General features: G+C 56.9%; 2 protein-coding genes across 3 annotated transcripts; one reads left to right on the forward strand and one right to left on the reverse strand.

Annotated features, from left to right (window-relative positions):
- Positions 1-225: 225 nt before the first annotated feature.
- Positions 226-9518, reverse strand: ICMT (isoprenylcysteine carboxyl methyltransferase). Its single transcript, XM_044237013.1, has 5 exons — positions 9304-9518; positions 8400-8488; positions 7130-7299; positions 6120-6337; positions 226-3624 (listed from the first exon to the last, which is right to left on the reverse strand). Exons 1-5 carry the CDS (start codon positions 9496-9498, stop codon positions 3442-3444), a joined length of 855 nt encoding a protein of 284 aa, XP_044092948.1. The 5' UTR covers positions 9499-9518; the 3' UTR covers positions 226-3441.
- Positions 9519-9837: 319 nt separating this feature from the next.
- Positions 9838-17845, forward strand: HES3 (hes family bHLH transcription factor 3). 2 transcript variants are annotated; one of them, XM_044237014.1, is made up of 6 exons: positions 9838-10143; positions 10841-11006; positions 15313-15449; positions 16814-16909; positions 17009-17090; positions 17475-17845. In XM_044237014.1, exons 4-6 carry the CDS (start codon positions 16829-16831, stop codon positions 17843-17845), a joined length of 534 nt encoding a protein of 177 aa, XP_044092949.1. In that variant the 5' UTR covers positions 9838-10143; positions 10841-11006; positions 15313-15449; positions 16814-16828. The 2 variants fall into 2 exon arrangements, with proteins under 2 accessions (XP_044092949.1, XP_044092950.1); XM_044237015.1 differs by having other exon boundaries at positions 9838-10082.
- The last annotated feature ends 1656 nt before the right edge of the window (positions 17846-19501 follow it).

Genomic DNA, 19501 nt, shown 5'->3' on the forward strand with positions numbered 1-19501 from the left:
TGTCCAGCGCCTCTGCCCCTGCTGTTCTCGGGCCCAGACACGCTCGTTCCACAGCCTCACAAACCCCCGGGGGCCTACAGGGCAGGAGGAACTTGTCTTAAGGGACTGGCTATAGAGATCAGAATTCATAACTGAACTGAGTGGGCCAATCCCATCTGGTTTCATGCAGCGGGTCCTGGACATTTCTCACAGGTGACGTGATGACATCACACAACCACGCTACGGTTCGTAGTGAAATCAAGTACAGTTTTATTTAAGAACTGGAAAGAATATTCAGTATCTGTGAAAGAAAATCCAATTTAAAATATTTAAATAAACATTTCTGCATGTAAAAAGAAGAGTAGAATAATTACTCCATTAAATTACTCTCCTAGCTACGGGACGGCTTCCTCTAGAGCAAGCGCTTGGGACCGCCGCCCCGACGGCTGGCGCTCCAGGCCCAGGGCAAGGCGGCGAGCTCTCACAGCAGGGCACAGAGCGCAAGCCTCCCCCACCAGCCTCATCAAGCCACTACGGAAGCAAGGTGGCGGTGGGAGATCACAACTATCTAAGGCAGTAAGAAAGTGCAGAGAAGGGACAGTGGTGTACTGTGCCCGTGACGGGGGGGCTGCTGCCAGAGTGAGCCTGGGCTACGGCGACCCTCCTGAGCCTAAGCTAGAAACACGAGTGCGGTTTAGGAGTATTTCCCCATCATGTCAATCATTCAGTGTTAAATAAATGCAAGGGACTAATCAAGTTTAGTCTCTAGGCTCAAGAAGCAGTTCCGACAGACGATGGCCAGTGGGGTACGCCGCCTTTCGCTTTCAGCCGGGCCCGCGCTCTCGCTTCCTCTCCTGTAAGCTGCTACTCTCGGCCCCAGCCTGCAAATCCTCAGAGACGGTTTCATTTCACGCTCCTTCAGAGTAGCTTTGTTCCATGCACTGCCTTTTCTCCATTTAAGAATCTCCACTTTAAAACCCACAACGGAAAAAGTCAGTCATCTCTTGACAGTTTCTTAATTTGAGGGAACTGGTGACGTGGCCTTTACCCAAAAAGCCTTAGGGAATACCCAAAAAGCCTGTACTTCATTAACCTGATTCTCTGCCGGGTACAATGTCACTGCTAAATTTATAAAGTTAAAAATAATCTGAGAATGTCAGTACTAGATGAAAGTCAATCACCTGCCAAGTCTTCCCCTAAGCTCATCTTTTCTCCCCCAAGTAACTGCTGACTTCTACCCTGGGTGTACAGGTCGGGGTGGGGGTGGGGGTCTCCCTACTCCTGCCCACGGGACTGCTCTTTAAAGCCCAGGCGGTGTAACAGCAGCATCTCACTGCAGAAACACCAGGCCTGCCTCCTGAGCTCAAGGGCCTGGCAGCAAGGTGGGCTTCGCGAACTCCAGCAGGTGGACAAAGCTGAGATCACTTTCTGTCCACAGAGCTAGGGGCTATCAGGAGCTGTTCTCCATCTATTAAACACAACTTCACAGTGCCCCCCCTCCCTGCCCCACACCTGGGGGGAATGAAAGCTGGGTCCAATCCTGTTAGATGCAGCACAGAACTTTCCCTCAAGAAGGTAGGGATGGCTCCCGACGCCCCAGACACGCCCTCCTCCAGTCTGCAGTCCCGAGGAGTGGCGTATCCTTTGCTAAGCGTGGTCTGGAGAGCAAGCCAGAACGGATTCGACGCAAGTTCCCAGAGTAAGAGCATGTCGACGTCCCACTGGGGAGTGTTCGTGCCAGAGGGACCGGCTGCTGAGAGCTCCAGCAGCGGCCTCAGCTGGCCTGGCTGCAAGGCCCTCTCGAGGGCTGATGGCAGGGTGCACTCACACCAGGAGTGGCATCCCAGGAATCAACAAACCCGTAAACCTCTTTGGTATATATAATAACGAAAAAATTAATTAGGCCATGGAATCTAGAAGTCAGTACTACTTCTGAGTTGGTAACACGCTCTTCTGAACACACAGCTCCAGCGTCTGGTACGGCCCACCGGGTCCGCCTCTGTGCCATCTCGCACGGTGCAGATTCCATTTACGCCATCTCTCCTATCTAAGGATCAGAAACGTCTGACGTCGTTCTTCTAAGTTTTCACAACACCCCTATGAGGTAGGTGGTATCGACCCCATTCTACCGATGGGGAGTCTAGGCACAGAAAGGTTAAGTGGCTCCTTGAAGCCGCCGGGCATGGCGTGGCCGCCGGGCAGCTCTCGGCTCTCGGTAGCGGCTACTGCCAACTGCAGGAAGGATTTCGTGCTGAGACCAAGGCCCTCTCTTGTCCAGAATTAAACCAGGGTCTTAAAGCTGATGCAGTTAAAGCCAACCACTCTCCCCAAACTTGAAAAACAAAAATACTAATTCTCAGTTGGGATCATTTGTTCTATTTAAGACTTTTGTGAGCTGACTTGCTTGAATTGTATAGTTCTATATGCTCGAACAGTCTGTCATGGCATTAGAGTTGGTGGAATTTTGAGAACAGAATATAGAAATCAATAGTTAAGAGACTTCAATGGAAACACAAAAATATAAGCTGTGATGCAGTAAGACTAAAACCCCAAATAAACGGAGAGTCGTACTTCCCAATGGTTAACAAGGCCTTACACAGAGCGGGGGTTCAGTTAGCATTTCTTGGATAAACAAAAAATGTCACATCTTCCAACATGCCTGTCACTGATAACAGCCCCCTCTTGGGAGAAGAGCAGGAGCCAGGACCCCGGGGAAAGCCACAGAGGCCCACAGTCTCCCTGGCTTGGGGTGCCCTTGTTAACACAAAGCCACTCAGCCAAAGCATCCGGAGGTGTCCATGCTGCCTTTCTGCCAAATAAAAGTTGGGGCTTGAAACACTAAGCCCCCTTGAAATTTATACCGCTATTTATAAAAAATAGATATGTAAATACGATTAAATATATTAAGAGCCAAAGTGCCTTATAAAGAATTATCTTTAAAACTGTATAGATGCTCATGCACGTAAGCACAGAAATAAGGAGGTCAACGCTGTGCTGTCTGTGTTGCTCGGTTAAGGATTCTGAATGTATTTCTAACACTAAGCACTGCTGCCCACGTACCCCTTCCTGCCAAAGAAGCCTCACTCAGTGATGAGCGAGCCCACCGCTCCCAAGGGGTCCTCGTTACACTAAATGCCTCGTGGGGGATGCTGCGCGGCCTGGGCTGTCACCAGGGCCCTTCTAGGGGGTCAATGTCGAATATTGCTGTTATTTGCTCCTTGTCCATCTTCAGTCTGTGTCCTACCTTGATTCAGCCCAAGAACAGATTGCTCTAGGGTGTGGGTCCTTTGGTCCTAAGGCCTTCTGACCACTGGTCTTGAGTGATATTCCAGAAGAGTAATTGGTGACATAGAAAATGGTTCAGAAAATCCATTCTGCAGAGCGGCTGACGGGGGGGCAGCCATGGCCCAGGCCACGTGCAGTGTGAGGCCTCTGGGCCCGGCCCGGCCCGCTCCAGCTGTGTTATAGCTCGACCTTGACCCCTTTTATAAAAGGCAGCCCCGTGGGCACCCGCTTCTTATACTCCAGGTACTCCTCTCCAAAAAAGTGAATTAACGAGATCTCCTCTTCTTCTGTTCGATCTCGGAAGAATCGCCACACTGTCAGAGCGTAGCCAATGCCACAGATGGGATTACACAGCATCACCTGGCGGAGGACACGAAGGTGATCAGGGTCAGTGTCCTGACACCAAGCACTTCAGCAGCACCTGTTTCTCCTGAATATCCACCCAGGACTTCCTGCCAACAGCTCAAGAGACTCTCAGAATACTACTAGGGTCTTTGAGACCTGAGGCCGTTCACTGACACCTTACCGCTCTTTTCACATTAGAGCTAAACAAACACTGAGCACTGTAGTTTTTTTCTAAACACTTTTTGGTGGTTCCTCTTTTTTTTTTTTTTTTTTTTTTACATTTTGTTTTTATTTATTTGACAGACGACACAGATCACAAGTAGGCAGAGAGGCAGGCAGAGAGAGGAGGAAGAAAGCTCCCTCCAGAGCAGAGAGCCTGATGTGGAGCTCGATCCTGGGACCCCAGGATCATGACCTGAGCCAAAGGCAGAGGCTTTAACCCACTGAGCCACCAGGCACCCCTTGCTGATTCCTCTTATGTGAGAGAGATCTAAAAATTAAAAGACCACTTTTTCACGGGATGCCTGGATGGCTCAGTAGATTAAGCGTCTGCCTTGGGCTCAGGTCATGATCCCAGGGTCCTGGGACTGAGTCCCACATCAGCTTCCCGCTCAGCAGGGAGTCTGCTCCCCCCCCACCCCCGCCCCTGCCTGCACTCCCCCTGCTGTGCTCACTCCTGTGCTCTCTGACAAATTAATAAATAAAATTTTAAAAAATAATAATTAAAAAATACAAGGCCAACTTCTCAGATTTCATTCCTCAGGGCAGGGGACAGCAGCTCCCGATCCCACCCCAGGTGTGAGTTCCTGTGGCGCTCCCAGCCTGCCCCTTCCCGTTCCGTGCTCACACCCCCCCTCACAGCCACCTCGCCCCTCCTCCTCGCCCCCTCGCTCTAACCCTATACGGCATACAGTGCTAGTGAAATCGCCAGTCTTCAAACCACTCCCTTGCCCAAACCAAGGAAAAGCTGTGCCTTAGTCATTTCCTCCAGCCCCCTTCCCCTGGGCTGTACCCACTTGAACTGCCTGTCACCTCCTTACTCACGTGCTTTTCCCACTTTGAGAACATCTTTCCCCACTGAGACAAGGCCAAACAACCCCTCCAGGCCAAGAACATCTCCCCGCTCTCAGGAACTTCTGTGCTGTGTGAGAAACCTACCACTCCACCCCTGCCTACTCTGACAGACCCCCACGGACACATGTCCTCCCCAACGGGGCAACTTCCACCCAGAAAGCCAGGCACATGCCCTCAACTTCTTATGCCCACCACTGCTTACGGGGTACTTGGCTGTATTTCAAGCCCCAGCGAAGCTCTTTCCAACCAAACAGCCCTCACAGCAACCCCCTGAGGTGGCACTGCTGTGCTCAATGTGTGAGGGCAGGCAGGCTAAGCGGCCGACGCGCAAGCCAGGGCTGGCCCTGTCGGCGATCCTGGAGCCTGTGCCCTCACAGCCACCACACCCTGTGGTGGGGTTTCCCAACTGCAGGCCTCAACCTGTTCCTGAGCCCTGAAACCCATTCATTGCATCATAAATGGAACTACAAATAAGACAAGAAACAGTGTATTTTGTACTCAGTAAGTACTATCCTGGGAAAGGCCTGTTCCACTTTTATACACGCGTGTGTACTGGGTGACAGTGTGAAAAGATCTATGGTCACAGAGGGGGGCAAACTTCATTCCTAGAGCACTTCCGTGTGTAGGCGGCATTTCTGGCAGATGACGGATTCAACCACCGTCAGCTTGTTCTCGGAATACGACTGGGGATGCAGTGTTGGGTTTCAGAAATCAAGTATTAAAGTAAGTCCTGTGTGCACTGTCCTGCCCCTTCTACACCATTGGGGGTCACCAGAGAGTCCCCAACAGACCATGCATTGCCAGTGGAGCTTGGGGGCCCCAGACTGGATTTTTCCAAAGAGGTGAGGAGTGTCCGAAGCTCTGGTCACATTCTCTGGCCAAGTATTTCTAGGACCAAGAGAACATATTTAAGAGGCAACGGGCAGGAAACAAGGCTTGGTCTGCAACCTTAGAATAAACCTCTGTAGCTCACATTAAGTCTAATCCAGACCTTGGCCTCATCAACAGCAGCTTCTAATGAAAATCAGAATCCACCGGAACAGCAGAAGGCTCTCTCTCCCCAAAGCCCCATCTCTGTCCTCACCCAACAAGAGTGCTCCAGATCTAAGTTAAAGAAGCAGGGAATGGGTACAGCAACTAGAATCGCCAGGAGCTTACAAGTTTAAGACACCCAGATTTTAGGTATATAGTAAAAAAATGTTAAGGACTACATCAGTTCTTTTGCGTTTTATTTTGTTCTCACTCAAAATACGACAAGGGGCAGATGCACCTATTTAAAGGAGACCAACAATCTAATAAATCCACTGAAATCCACTGAATTGGACACTTTGAAATGGTGAATTTTATGGTATGTGAGTTATGTCAATTTTAAAAAAGTAAAAGAAAAAAAAAAAGTAAAAAATTAAAGGCAGCCACTGTCAATTCTGATACTATACCTGGGTTCCAATACTCCAGTAAAACCACCCAACATAGGAAGGGTGCCGGAACCAAGCGTACACTCCACTTGTCACCAGAGTGTGGGTTTCTGATTTCTCATTCTGCACCACGTGGTTGAAATTGGAGCCGGCTGTGAACATCGCCGCTTTCCTCAGACATTCTCCAAAGACCACCATCAGCAGCCCCATGGCACTGAGCCAGGTGACCTGCTTCAGTTCTGGAGGAGAGACATGGGAGAAACAGGAAGTGAAGACACCGGACGGCGGGGCTCACCCTACGGATGCTTAAAATTAACCTATTTTTCCAAGGCTAACAACATTAGGAAACATGCTAGTGGGCAATCAGCATTTGTCATCACATTAAGACTTAATTATAAGCAAAACACATGCCCTTAAGTTGTGCTGTTCATCTGTTTAAAGTGCCAACAACCCACCAGAGCCTCTTGGCAAAGACCTGATGGATTCCCCATCCATGTTCCTCTGCCACATGCCCCACTGCTTCCCCTGGGGAAAGGAGAGCTAAGGAAAGCAGAGAAGCATCTAGTGTCTCCCGCCCTGGCTCTTTACTGAATCCTGGGAACCACATACATTTTACTTAATTTGCTGTGGAAAGTTCAATTTGAGAGCAGGTTTCAGATGTATAGCTTTTTGTTAATAAAATCTTCACAAGAAAAAAAAAATCTTCACAAGAAAAGTCTCAAGTCACAGAAAATGAACAGATGCAAGTCTCTGACTGTAAAGCCAGAATGACAGCTACCATGGGTTGGTACGTTAGGTAGTGTGGCATGTTACGGCAGGCTTCGGGCAAAAGGTCAACCCGTCCTCCATTCAAAATCCAGCAGTGGAATTCACAGGCTCTGCTTGTCCTCTATAAAGAGCTTAGTGAGGATTGAGATCTGGGGAAAATCACTCCGGGAGATTATACCTGAGAGGTAAACCCAAGTCACTGTCCTCAGGCCTGCACAAAACCACCCTTCTCCCCTCTGGAAGAGAAAGCAGGACACACTGACCTGGCCAAAAGATATTTTCTAGTGTGAACTCTATCCAAGAAGAAAGAGCAGCTACTGTGTACTCCAGACTGTGATTCAGGAGAAAGGAATCCAAGGACAGACTTTTGGGGTTATTGACTGCTGTGACTAAGTACTCCGAAAAATGGAATAGTGACAAGGAGCACATATACCTGTTTAAAAACAAAAAGACAGAGAGGTAAGCTGGGGCAAGGGAATCAAGTCAGCCATAACTCAAAGTACGAATCTGGGTCTGCAGAACTGTCCCTGAATTCTTTTTTTTTTTTTTTTTTAAGATTTTATTTATTTATTTGACAGAGAGAGATTACAAGTAGGCAGAGAGAGAGAGGAGGAAGCAGGCTCCCTGCTGAGCAGAGAGCCCGATGCGGGACTCGATCCCAGGACACTGAGATCATGACCTGAGCCAAAGGCAGCGGCTTAACCCACTGAGCCACCCAGGCGCCCCTGTCCCTGAATTCTAAGAGAAGACCCCGTTGCTACCTCTGTGAGAGTGGACAGCAGGCACCCACATGTAACAGGCCTGCTCAGGTTTGCAGAAGGTGGGATTTTAAAAGGACTACATGTGGGATGTAATAGACCAAATGAACATAGGTAGGGAAGGCATTATGGGCCCATCAGTCTGTTAAAAATGATACTACACACCCCGTAAAATATGAAAGAGGGGCATAATAAAAACAAAGCAGTGATGCATGTTGAATACAAAAGTTCAACAAAACAGTAAGTCCAGCAAAGAAGGATTAGATGGCTCCGAGTACTGATAACAGGAGATAAAACTTTTTACCTTGAAGCCACTGGTTCATATCCAGGTCAGGGACTAGAAGGCTCAAGGGCCTGAAATCATAGTGGAGGGGACAATCCTACCCTGGCCGTGGGGGAGGCACTAGATGTGACCTAATAGAAATTAGAGATGGAAAAGGCCTGTGAAGACGAGCCTGAGCCTTGCTCCTTCCTGTCACTGAGGACCTGTACCCTCTTCTGGGAAGGGCTCTTGATATTACCGATGAGGGCACCTACCGGGACGGTGCCAGGGAGACCCGTTTCTGCCGGCAACAGAAGCAACCCGTGGGCACAAGCTCTTGGGGTCCAAGACCTAGGAATCTAGGTGGGAGTTAGAGACCTGACAGAATCCTCAACAGCCTTCCGCCACTCAGAGATGAGACAGAGGGATGAGGAAACACCACTTCCAACCCTCTGGACCCTCTGATCCTCCCACTCTCGCCTCAAAACCATTATTCCCCCAAGTACTTCTTACCAGCCAAAGTGATTCCAAGAAGAATGGCTGAAACTTAGCAACACGCCGCAGCCGAACACAAAGCCAAGGAAACAAGCTCGGATGGCTATCTGAAAGGGACCCAAAAGCAGCTCAGTCACCTGGCTGCTCCCGGAGCACACATCCCACTTCTTGGGATAAGCAGGCTCCGGGCAACCCAGGACCGCTGCCGTGCTCAGCGACAACAGGGTGAAGCAGGGAGGGCTGGGCTCAAATGCCGCCGCCACCCCTGTCCGGCGGTGTGGCCTCGGGCAAGTTACTTAGCCTTTCTGGCCCTCGGGCTTCCTCACACACACGACGGGGATAACCAGAGACCCACCTCTGGGCACTGCTGTGAGGAGCAGCCACGTAAAGCACCCAGAGCAGGTGCCTCCTGGTTCCCGCTGCCATCGCTAGGATTACAGCTATCGCTACCCAGAGCCGCGGGAAAACCGCAGGAACCTCGTTTACTGGCAGGATTTTCCCAAGACCACGCAGCGAAGCGGGTCCGGGCAAGCGCGACTCCGAGCCTCCGCGGGCGCCCCTGACCTGACACTTGGCAGCAGGTAAGTCTCCACACCTTAAATTACGTAAAAGAACTCGCGGGCCCGCTCCCTCCCCACCCTACGCGCCTCTGCCGCAGCTGCCGAGCAGCACCAACTGCGATTTCCCACCCACTCCGCCGGAGACGTGGGGCCCGCGCCCCTTGAGCCCCGAGCCTGGCGAGGCTGCGTCCCTCCCGCCGCCTCAACTCGCGGACGAAGAACACGCCCAGGGGAAGCGGGCCCGTCCCCCGCAGGCCCAGCTCCCGACCCCGACCGGACCGAGCCCGCGCGCCGTGCCCAACCCACCGGGCTCCCGCCCTCACCCCGGCCCCGGCCCCGGCCCGCCTCCGCCCGGCCCGCACCTGGTACCGCGGCGGCCGGTAGAGCAGCAGCAGCAGCGCGTTGAGCCCGGCCACGTAGAGCGCCAGCCCGGTGCGGCCCTGCAGGCCGGCGCGCGTCAGCAGCGGCAGCGCGAGCACCGAGGCGCCCAGCAGGAAAGTGGCGAGGCTGAGGCGCGCCTCGGAGCCCGGCGGAGCCCGCGCCGCGCAGCCCGCCATGGCGCCGGGCGGCCGACGAGCGGGCGACGGCGACAGCGCCGGCGGTAGCCCGGGGAAACCCGCCCGCCGCGCTTGCGCACTACGCCGCCGACGCCGACCGGGAAGTGCGGCTGCTGGGAGCCGCGCGCCTCCCGCGAGCTCTCGCGATACTACCGCTCCGCGGGCCCGGTCCCCAAGCTTTTGCGGGAACGCCCCGCCCACGGTACCGCCCCGTCCGTGGCCCCGCCCCGCCAGTTCCCGGAGCCCTCTCCCTTCCCCCCCGGGATCCCCTGACCTAGGACAAGGGGCGAACGGCGGGCGGGGCCGCGGGGCACCCGGGTCCCGGGCCGAGAAGTGGCCGCCTGCGTCTGCCAGAAAGGAGCCCCAAACTTAAGAATGCCCCCGTCCGAAGAACTCGAAGCGACCCCGCCCTCGGCCAGCCCCGCACGGTCCCCCCGCGAAGCTGACACCCTCGGGCGCGCAGGCGCGAGCTGGGCCGCGAGCTGGGAGCCCGGGCTGCTTCCGCGCGGGGACCCTGCCCCGGAGGCAGCCGGAAGCCCGCACGGGGACTCTGCGCGCGGGGTGACCGCCCGCTTCAGTTCGCGGTGAGGGAGAATGCTGGCAGTCCTGCAAGAGCTCAGCAGACACCCGCTTTTAAAAGGCAGAGTAAGGAGCTTTACGGGGCGACCCTGGCTTCGCTTAGGGGAGCAAAAGCAGACGTGTGAGCCTGGAGAAACCGTGGGAGTAGAAGCCACAATTTTTTAACAGCGGTCATCTTCGGGTGACAGAACAGTGGGTGACTTCCACTGTCTTCTGTGTTTGTTTTTGTATTTTCCATATTGTGCACAATCAACATACATTACTTTTTAAGTCGGAATTTTTTAAAAAAAGTGTTCATGGCCTCCCCCAGGGGAGCTCACAGAGGGGTGATGAAGGGGAAAGACAAGTAGAGGAGAGACTGGAATAAACTATGGAGGGGTGGGAGTGGGATAGGAGCCAGGGAAGAATGGAGAGGAGGGAAAGGGACCCAGGAGGGGCCTGCAGGTGGGTGGGTAGAGGGTTAGGGGGGCCGCATGGGAGGGATGCTGGAGCTAGGTCTTGGGGCACTCAGGGACTGGCAGCTTTACGCTGGAAATGAGAGCAAGGGCATCGATGGAGAGGGCGGGGGTGGGGGGGCGGACACCAAGTTGGCAGACTCAGGCAGGAGAAAGGAAGCCTGAGTTGGGATAGGGGACAGGCCCCGGGAGAGGCTGGAGCCCAGAGTAGTGGGTCAGAGAGTGCTGAGACCAGGCGGGGTGTGCACTGCAGTCACCCAGACCTGCATTTGAGCCGCTAGCTGCCCCATCCTCTTCTGTCCCCCCAGGACCTGGGAGGAGGCCTGGTGTCTAAGCAGCTGAGCTCAGGGAAGGATGGAGAGCCTGGGATTGAATCCTCGTCTCAGCACTGCCAGGGCCCAGCTTTGTTACCTTGGACAAATCATCTCCAAATCTCAGCTTCCTATAATACAGGAATCCTCATTTCACTATCAGGTATTGATAACATTCTGCAAAGCCCAGTACCATGTTTAAATGATGCTGAGGGGCACCTGGGTGTCAGATGGCTGAGCATTTGCTTTCAGCTCAGGCCATGATTTCCAGGTCCTGGAATCAAGCTGAGCCCCATGTCAGGCTCCCAGCTCAGTGGGGAGTCTGCTTCTCCCTCTCCCTCTTCCTCTCCCCCTGCTTGTGTGCTCTCTCTCTAATGAATAAGTAAAATCTTAAAAAATAAAATAAGTGATGCTCAGAAAACATACGCTAAGCTGGGCTCATGGGAATTGAAAAGACTTAATGTTTTTAAAATCCAAAGTTGCCTAGTTGCAGTACCATATAGGAAGGAGGCATGGTGTTGCTGGGGGCTGAGAACTCCCGCTCCCAACACTGCCCCCAGTTTCTGATGCTCTCACCCAGACTCAGTACCTCACCCCCAATTCTGGGACGCCTCAGGTACCCCAGAGAATAATTGCATCTTCACTCCTGGGAGTGAGTCTGGTCCTGGGGCAGAGAGCTGCTCCCAGGAAGCTCCCTTTTCTGGCCGTTGCCATGTGCTGTCCACACTGACTTAGGGCCCTGATGCACCCCAGGGACCATCCCCATTCTGGGGGCACAGGGTGACTGGAAATCCAGTTTGGTGAGCCTGAGCAACACTCTCTTCTCTATCCATGATCTCCCTGTAGACCATACCTCTCCATCAGCTCCATCTTGGAGAAGGAAGAAAGAGGGGAAACAGTCCCCTGCCAGGGATGGCCGGACCAGAGGGAAGGGGGATGTTTAGAAGTACCTGGAGTTGCTAAATCTGTTAGGGCCCACGGCTCACAGAGCAGTAATGTAGGAAAGAGGCAAGTAAGCAAATATGTGCACACAGTGGCATAGACCCAGAGAAACGGAGTCACACACAGACCGACGGATACCCAGAGAAACAGTAATTCACAGAGCGATATGGACAGAAACAAATACATTGAGACCTGCTTTCCTAACAGAGAGGGAAGCAATCTGGTCAAAAAAATCCACTCTGGGTCCAGTTCTCCAGTGTCCTCCCCAGGCACGAGAACAACAAGCCCATAGAAATAGAAGAACATAAAGGTAAAATACTCAGCCCTGGGATGCCTCACTCGCCTTCTTTTGTAAATAAGCATTTGAATGTGTTTTGTTCTTAGAGCCCAGAGGCATGCACAAAGGGAGCCCTTTCTCATGCAGGAAGGCCCCTCTGCAGGGTCTCCCCTGTGCCCCCCTCATCCTGCCTTTCGCCCACCAGCCGCGGTGGTTTTCTACCCTGAGCTTAAGAGGGGATTCCTCCCGTTTCAAGAGTCCTAAGAAACCGCCTCGAGTCTCCCAAGTTAAACTGCAGGCTGAGATGAAATTACCCTCCTTTTCTTAAACGGGGTTCCTGGATGGAGCAAGGGAGAATATATGGAGAGGGGATCCCCCAGAGCAAGCTGGAGGCGTCGCCAAGCCCCTCAACCCACACCAGCTTCCCAGGGTGAGAAGTTTGTTCTTGTCCAAACTTGACGCCACATAAAAAGTCTGAGAACGGGCCTCCCCCTCTTTCCTGCTGGTGGGTCCCTGGTCAGTTGTTGTTAGAGGGGGCCTCCTGGGGGCTCCTTGTCACTCAAAGCTCCTCTGTCCCATCCACTTCCCACGTGGAGGCCAGGAGGGGCCTGTTCAGGGTAGCCGCTGTTCTCCCCAGGAGGGAACCCTGATCGTCCAACGCTTTTCTTCTCCCTCCTCTGGCTATTCTGGGCTCCAGGCATGAAAGTCCCCTCTCTCTAGTCTGGAAACGGGTAAATGATGCGTAATTTATGAGCCCATCAGCCCGAAGTGCATAAGTCATATGTGCACAAAAGGGCCGGGTAAATATTTAAAGATTAGAGCCAGCTGGGGAGAGACACAAAGGGCTAGGACAATAGGGGTGTCTCTGAATTCACTCTCTCTGAGCTGGGCCAGCCCGGTTCAGTGTTGAGGCACTCAACGCAGTCCCAGCCTTTGTCCCTTGGAGGGCCCTTGGTGGCCGGGCTATTCGGAGTCGCAACACAGCTAAAGAGAGTTAAACAATCGCGGCCTCTCCAACCCCATCTGGAGACAATCGGCTGAGTCATTTCAGAGTTTTGCTGTGTCCCGATAGTTAATTACATGAAGCAATCACTTCATTCCACTTTGAAATGCATCTGCAGAGACCCACAGTGCCTTTCTCTCCCCCCTCACCCTCGGTGGCCTCTGTGGCACTCGCCAGTTAGCTTTCAATGGGTGCTGGAGGAAGGGAAGGGGCTCTCACCCAGGGTGAAGAGGCTAGCAGGGCCATCACCTGGGAGGGCTGGTGGAATATCCGGTCAGGCTCCTGTCCTGGGACCTGCAACTCCACTCCCTACCTTCCAGACCTCGGTTACTCTGTAATGTTCTTTCTTTTGCCAAAGTTGAGAAAACCCACCGTGGGAAGGGAGGTCACTTTTTGCCTTACATTCTCAAGTCGGAGGAAGCTGAGGGCTCTGAGTATTCTTGGAAGCCCCCAGAGGCCTCCAGAACTATAGAAGGAATTTCTTCCTTGAATGAGCAAAGGACAACCTGGATCTCCCCAGCGCTTTGCCAGAACTTGTGCTCCTTTGCAGAGGCCCCCTAGGGATTCCAGATGCTAAAGATGGAAAGGGAGTCGGTGGCCTACATCCCAGTTTGCATAAGCCGGGGTTCTAAGTTGGTCTATGTCCTTCCCTGCAGCCCGAGAGTACTTCGCCCTGCTTGCTCTCAGATAAGGGAGTGGGGGGTGCCGCACCCCGCATCTCAGAAATCGCCTTCCCTACCTCTACGCCCCCCCCCCCGCCGGAGCCCCGCCTCCCTGTGAGTGCGGGTAGGAGGTTCAGGCTCAGGACCTGGAAACAGTGTGGGAGGGAGGAAAGGAATTGGGTCTTAGCGGGGAGGTGGATGCCCAGGAGCCCGAATTGCGGGTAAAGTGGGGGATTTCCCGGGCACGGGGAAAAGCCCGCGGCGAGGGGGAGAGCCGGGATGGAATCCGCACCGGGATCTCTCTCTGTCCTGAGTCTGCGCGACCCTCAGCCGGTTTAAGGGCTGTTGGTGGCGGCCGAGCCACGCTGGGAGTGGGAAACCGGGAGAGCAGGGAGGCCATCAGCCTAGGTGTGTGTGTGGCTGGGGGATGGAGGGGGACGCAAGGGGGTGCAGCCAGGGTAGGCGTAGGGCGCAGCGGGGCCGGAGGCCCATTAAGTGGGCAGGGGGCGGACTTTGACTGCTGCGAGTCTAGCCCCGGCCTCTCCGCCAGCCTCGCCGCCCGCAGGCAAAGCAGAACATTGCGAATTAGTTCATTTTGCGGTCAATTTTCCACTGCTTAGGAAAACACTAAGCCACCCACGTGAGCGGCCCCACCCAGCGCGGCCGCGAGCCCTCGGCTCCGGCTCGAGAGGAGCGATGGCCCGAGGGGCTGCGGATGCCGGGGTGCGGGCAGGGGCGGCCCGTGGGCCCCTTTATGGAGGCCCTAACTCTGGAGAGGGGGCGGGCCGCGAGGGCTGCGAGGAGGGCCATTGGTTTGCTAATACGCGGCGCTGAAAGGCGCGGGCGGCGGTTTATGGGAAGGGATCATAATTAGAGGACAAATTGCCCCGCAGCCCGCGCGGCTCAGGAGCGGGGGCGGGGGTGAGGGAGACCGGCAGAGCGAGGCGCGCGCCCAGCTTCCGTGCAGATGTGCAGCAGCTGGAAGCCCGCGCGCGGCGGGGCGCCGGGAGTTTGGCCCCGAGGGGGCGGGCGCGGGCGGGCTTTGTGGGGCCGGCACAATGCCCTTAACACTCGGCTGCCCCCTTTGTGCCCAGCCGCGCCGCCCGCCTGCCCGGCGGCGCCTTTGTACCGGGCCGCCACCGCCCCAAGCCGGAGGAACGCAGTGGGGCCCGGCCAGCCCCGGCGCTTCAAAGCTGCCCGGCGCGTGCCAACGCCGGCCGGCTGGCCTCGGCCCCGCCGCCCAACCCCGGCCCGGCCCGGCCCGGCCCGGCCCGGATCCGGCCTGCGGGTCCGACAGCCGGGGCGGAAGAGCACCTCGGGGCCGCGGGACACGCAACCTACGCCTGAAAGGAGGGCGGGGCGCGATTCTCCACGCTGCTCAGGCTTGAGAACGCCTCTGCCCGGGCAGGGCCCTTCAATACTGCCGGAGAGGCCCGGGGGGGGGCGGGTGTCGGGGGAGAAGACGCTCGGGCTCCACGGAGCCCGGCGGCGGGGTCGTGAGGGGGCCCACCCAGGCCTCAGCAATATCCCCTCCCCCTCACGCTGCGTCCGCGCAAAGGCCAATTTGTTTATTCTCCTGCCGCAGGGCTCGACTGCAGAACTTCGGCGTCCAAGCTACTTCGTCACCCTCCGGAGCAGCCGTGGGGGTCCGCATTGTTCGCAACCCCATTTTACAAACTCTGAACCTGAGGCCCTGAGAGCCCAGTACAGGGACACAACTCGGTATGAACCCTGGAGTCCTCTGGACGTCAGCCCCTCAGTCACAGCTATTGGAGTCCTGCTCCCAGGGCCCAACCCGGGACCGCACCAGTCCTGCTGTAGGGCCTAAGCGGTCCTGCGGTGGGTGCTTCCTCCACGGAGCTCTCTGGGTCTCCAACCACAGGCCGAATAATGGAAAGTGTTTGGGGGTCCCAGACCTGCAAGAGCACAGAATGGGGCTCTCCCCACATGATCAGTGTCTTTCCTACTCTCATCTTACATTAGCTGGAACCAAGAGAAGGCGGGTGAGAATAAACTCGCAGGCTGTGACGGAAGTGTCAGAGTCCTACTTGTCCAGCCTGGAAATCCGGGACTGAGGATGGGGAGGCTGTTCTACTCGCCCAGGCTTGAGGCTGCCTGCAGCGTCCCTCCAGTTAGGAGAGGTGGATGGGGGCCTAACAGGGCCAGAGGACACATGTGCCCAGGCTACACCTTTGCACAGGAAAGCTCCCAGTCCAAGGCCACAGCCAAGAGGAGACTGGCTATAGCCCTGAGGGCGGGCTGCACGCTTTAATGGGACACATGTCTCTGCTTGGCCCCCTCAGGCCCAGCCTGTACCCGGCTTTGAGCAGCCACAGGCAGAAAATCGCTGCATTGTCCCGACATTAGGGCGACTAATGTGGCGTTGCCAGTTCGGCCAGAGCGTGAAACCCGCAGAAAGGCGTCGCTGGCGGGTCCTCCCTGCCTCCGCATCTTCATCAGGCCCAGAGAGGCCCGGCACCTTGTCAGAGTCATGAGCCAGGCTCAGAGCCATGGGCCCATGGACGTTCCTCAGTGGGTATCCCCCAGAATGCTTGGAGACAGGGGGCAGCAAGGGGCCTAGTAGTGAGGCTCAGTACCTAAGGGGCACTAGACACAGGGACAGGACAGGGCATGGAGGGGTATGCATGGGAGGGGACCTCAGACTCAGGGAGTGGTGGTGGTGAAAGGGATAAAGGAAAGCCTGAGAAAGGGGAAGAGGGGTCCCTTGGAAGAAAAGAGGGCTCCTGGAGGTGAGGCTGAAGCCAGGGAGAAGAGAGGGAGGTGGGGAATTTCACAGTGCATCCCCCTCTCATCTCCTCCCCCTCGGGGTTCCTCGAGCCCAGGAGCGCCTCATTGACATGTAAACGAGAAGCCCTATAAAGGCGGCACTGCCTCCCACAGGCACAGATAACGACACCATGGGCTCTAAGCCCGGGACCCAAGCCAGCTCCAGTAGTCACTCCAGCAGCTTCCGCAAGGTCTGGGGTCCTGAGGCGCACAGAGTGGGGGCTCTGCCAAGCCGGGGGTGGTGTGGGGCAGAGGGTGAGAGGACCGTTGCCCTGCCCTAAAATACCACCCCTTCACAGATCTCCAAGCCTCTAATGGAGAAGAAGCGACGGGCACGCATCAATGTGTCCCTGGAGCAGCTGAAGTCGTTGCTGGAAAAACACTACTCACACCAGGTGAGACGTGGGGCCGTGGACGGGTGGGGTGATACAATCCGCACCTCATCCCTTCTAAGTCGGACTGCCCAGCTAAGAGCCCTTTCCACGGATCTGTAGATCCGGAAACGCAAGTTGGAGAAGGCAGACATACTGGAGCTGAGCGTCAAGTACATGAAAAGCCTTCAGAACTCGGTGCAAGGTGGGAGGGCGTCTGGATCGGGTGGGGTAAAGAGCTGCGGGGAGGGGCGGTGACTTCTGGGGTCAGAGCCATGGATATGACAAGACCAGATCAAGGAAAAAGGATGGAGAAGAAAGCTTGGGGCAGTGGGCAGCTGGGTGAGGAGAAGGCCCCAGATTGCTGGAGGCAGGAGGCCGCAAAGACCCTGCAGGCTAGTGTAGTTGTAATCCGGGTGGGCGAAGATCTGGACCCTGGGAAGGAAATTCGGTTTGCGTAGCCCCTCCCCTCCCTGCCACTCTTCTGCCCTCCTTTTCCCTCTCCCCACCTCTCCTTTCCTCCTCCCCTCTCCTATTCTTCCCTGCCCTTCACATTTCTCCCGTCCGCTCTCCCCCCCCCTCCCCCCAGGGCTCTGGCCGGTCCCCCTCGGAGCTGAGTTCCCGTCGGGCTTCCGCAGCTGTCTGCCTGGCGTTGGCCAGCTTCTGCGGCGCGAAGAGGGCGGCGGTGGCCTGCGCTGCCCCCTGGCGCACGAACGCGCAGGTGGCAGCACCATGGACAGCGCCATCCCGAGCCGGGAGGCGCCCGAGCCGCTCAGCCCCTGCGCCCCCGCCATTTGGGCCCCTGCTCCGGCCACCGGCGGCTCGCGGTCCCCGCCACCCCGGCTCCTCTTCCCTGGAGGTCTTCCCGGCCCGTCCTCCAGCGTCCCGGGGCCGCAGCCGGCACCTCGCCGCTGCACCGAGAGCCCCGGGCCGCGTCTGGGCGTTTGGCGGCCCTGGTGAGTCCCGGCGCCGCCTCGGACTCAAGAGGGCCCCCGTCCGGCCTGGAGACGCAGAGACTGTTCAGAGCGCGCCTGCGGTGCTGGCCGGGACCCCCAGTCATCCGTCCCGGTCCCGTGGCAGGGGTGACTGGGAGGCTGCCGCGCGCCTCGCGGCCGCCGGGAAACCGAAATCCAGCCCTCCCAGCCCCACCCAGTCAAGCCAGACCCTCTCCCTCTTCCCACCTTCTCGTGGGGCTGGGAGGGGATGTCCGAAGCTGCGCCTCTTTCCCAGGGCCCCCGGCGGGGAGCCCGCCCCCGCCCTCGCCCCCGCCCTGCAGCCACGCCGTGGTGGGAAGGTCGCCGTCCGCAGCAGCGCAGAGCGGACCCCTCGCAGCGAGGAGAATCGCTGCCCCGCCCCGGCCCATTCAGCCGGCGGCGGACGCCCGGTTCCCACCGGCACAAAGCGCGCCGGGTCCCGCCCCGCTGGCGAGGGGCCCCCAGCCAACCCCCACCTTGGACCCTCTCGGCTTCCACGGATCCCCACCCCCTCAGCTCGCGGCGCAGCCCACCCGGCAGGCGCGCTCTCCGAGGCCCACCCCGCTCCGAGGCCCAGCGGGGAGTTGTCCTGGCCCGGCAGCCCGCCCCCAAGATGCTCCGCCCACCGCTCGGTGCGCCCCACGCCCAGCCGCGCGCGGATCCTCAGGGACCCGGCCTCCTGCTGCAGAGCCCGCGACCCTCGACCACCGCGGAGCGCTCGGCCGCCGGCTGTTCGTCCGAAAGCGAGGTCTTTGCTGTGCTCGGACTCGAGCCCGGGGTCCCGATTCTCCAGCGGCGCCTGGGATCGGGGACGGGAAACCGCGCGGAGCCCGGGAAGAGCTCCTGGCACTTCCCGCTCGAGATTCAGAACACAGACAGGGCAGACCTGTGAAATGGGTATAAAGAGACCACGAAGGTCCACATTTCTCTCACGATGCCTGCTTGGGTGCATCTTTTGAACAACCAATAATCGACTTTCCGTACAACAGTTCCGGTTTAGGAGTGCCCCTGCTCTGCGGCGTGTCGAACCCGTTCTGATTAGACTCACGGGAGAGTGGCCCGGCTCCCTCACTCCACTCACCAGGCTCTTTAGATCACAGGCGGGGAGGGGGTCTCCGCTGTGGGGTCGAGGGGCAGGCCTCTTGGTCTCCGCCTGCTAGTGCGTTGGAGGCGACTCGGCGACCGGGACGGCCGCACTAATTCCGCCACCAGCCACTAGGTGACGATCTTACACCGCGGACCTAGGGGGCGGACTCCAAATTCGCACCCGAGCCCGCGAGCGGCCGGAGAGGTACCCCCACCCCCCCGCCCCTAGCCCTCCTGAGCCAACCTCATGGGGGCTAGACGCCCCTGAGGCCGAGGCTGCCAGCTGCCCTTCTAGGGCTTCTCCTACTAGGGCCTTGGTGCCTACCCCACAGCTCCATCCCGTAGCTGCTCCATGCCGGTCTCACTCGCTGTCCGGGGGGCGAGGCGGGGCAAGGGGGAGGCCTGCAGTAGTTGCATAGAAAAGGGGCACCGGCCCAAAAGGTGGCACACTAGGAGGGATCCCAAACCCAGAGGAGAGACGTTTGGGGCAGCTGGCTGAGCAGTGCTGCTGTATCCTAGGAAAGTGTTTCCATTAAAGCAGCCTAGGAATGCCAGG

The sequence above is a fragment of the Neovison vison genome, chromosome 2 (assembly GCF_020171115.1).
Source record: "Neovison vison isolate M4711 chromosome 2, ASM_NN_V1, whole genome shotgun sequence".
In the NCBI taxonomy this organism is placed as follows: Eukaryota; Metazoa; Chordata; class Mammalia; order Carnivora; family Mustelidae; genus Neogale; species Neogale vison.

What these genes read in the sequence shown, in the direction of transcription:
- HES3 (XM_044237014.1), top strand. Translation starts at nt 16,829, where the DNA reads ATGGAGAAGAAGCGACGGGCACGCATCAATGTGTCCCTGGAGCAGCTG. An exon ending in AAAAACACTACTCACACCAG is followed by an intron (nt 16,910 to 17,008) that starts GTGAGACGTGGG and finishes ACGGATCTGTAG; the next exon opens with ATCCGGAAACGCAAGTTGGA. An exon ending in CCTTCAGAACTCGGTGCAAG is followed by an intron (nt 17,091 to 17,474) that starts GTGGGAGGGCGT and finishes CCCTCCCCCCAG; the next exon opens with GGCTCTGGCCGGTCCCCCTC.
- ICMT (XM_044237013.1), bottom strand. Translation starts at nt 9,498, where the DNA reads ATGGCGGGCTGCGCGGCGCGGGCTCCGCCGGGCTCCGAGGCGCGCCTC. An exon ending in TCTTGGAATCACTTTGGCTG is followed by an intron (nt 7,300 to 8,399) that starts GTAAGAAGTACT and finishes GTTTTTAAACAG; the next exon opens with GTATATGTGCTCCTTGTCAC. An exon ending in ACTGGAGTATTGGAACCCAG is followed by an intron (nt 3,625 to 6,119) that starts GTATAGTATCAG and finishes GTCCTCCGCCAG; the next exon opens with GTGATGCTGTGTAATCCCAT.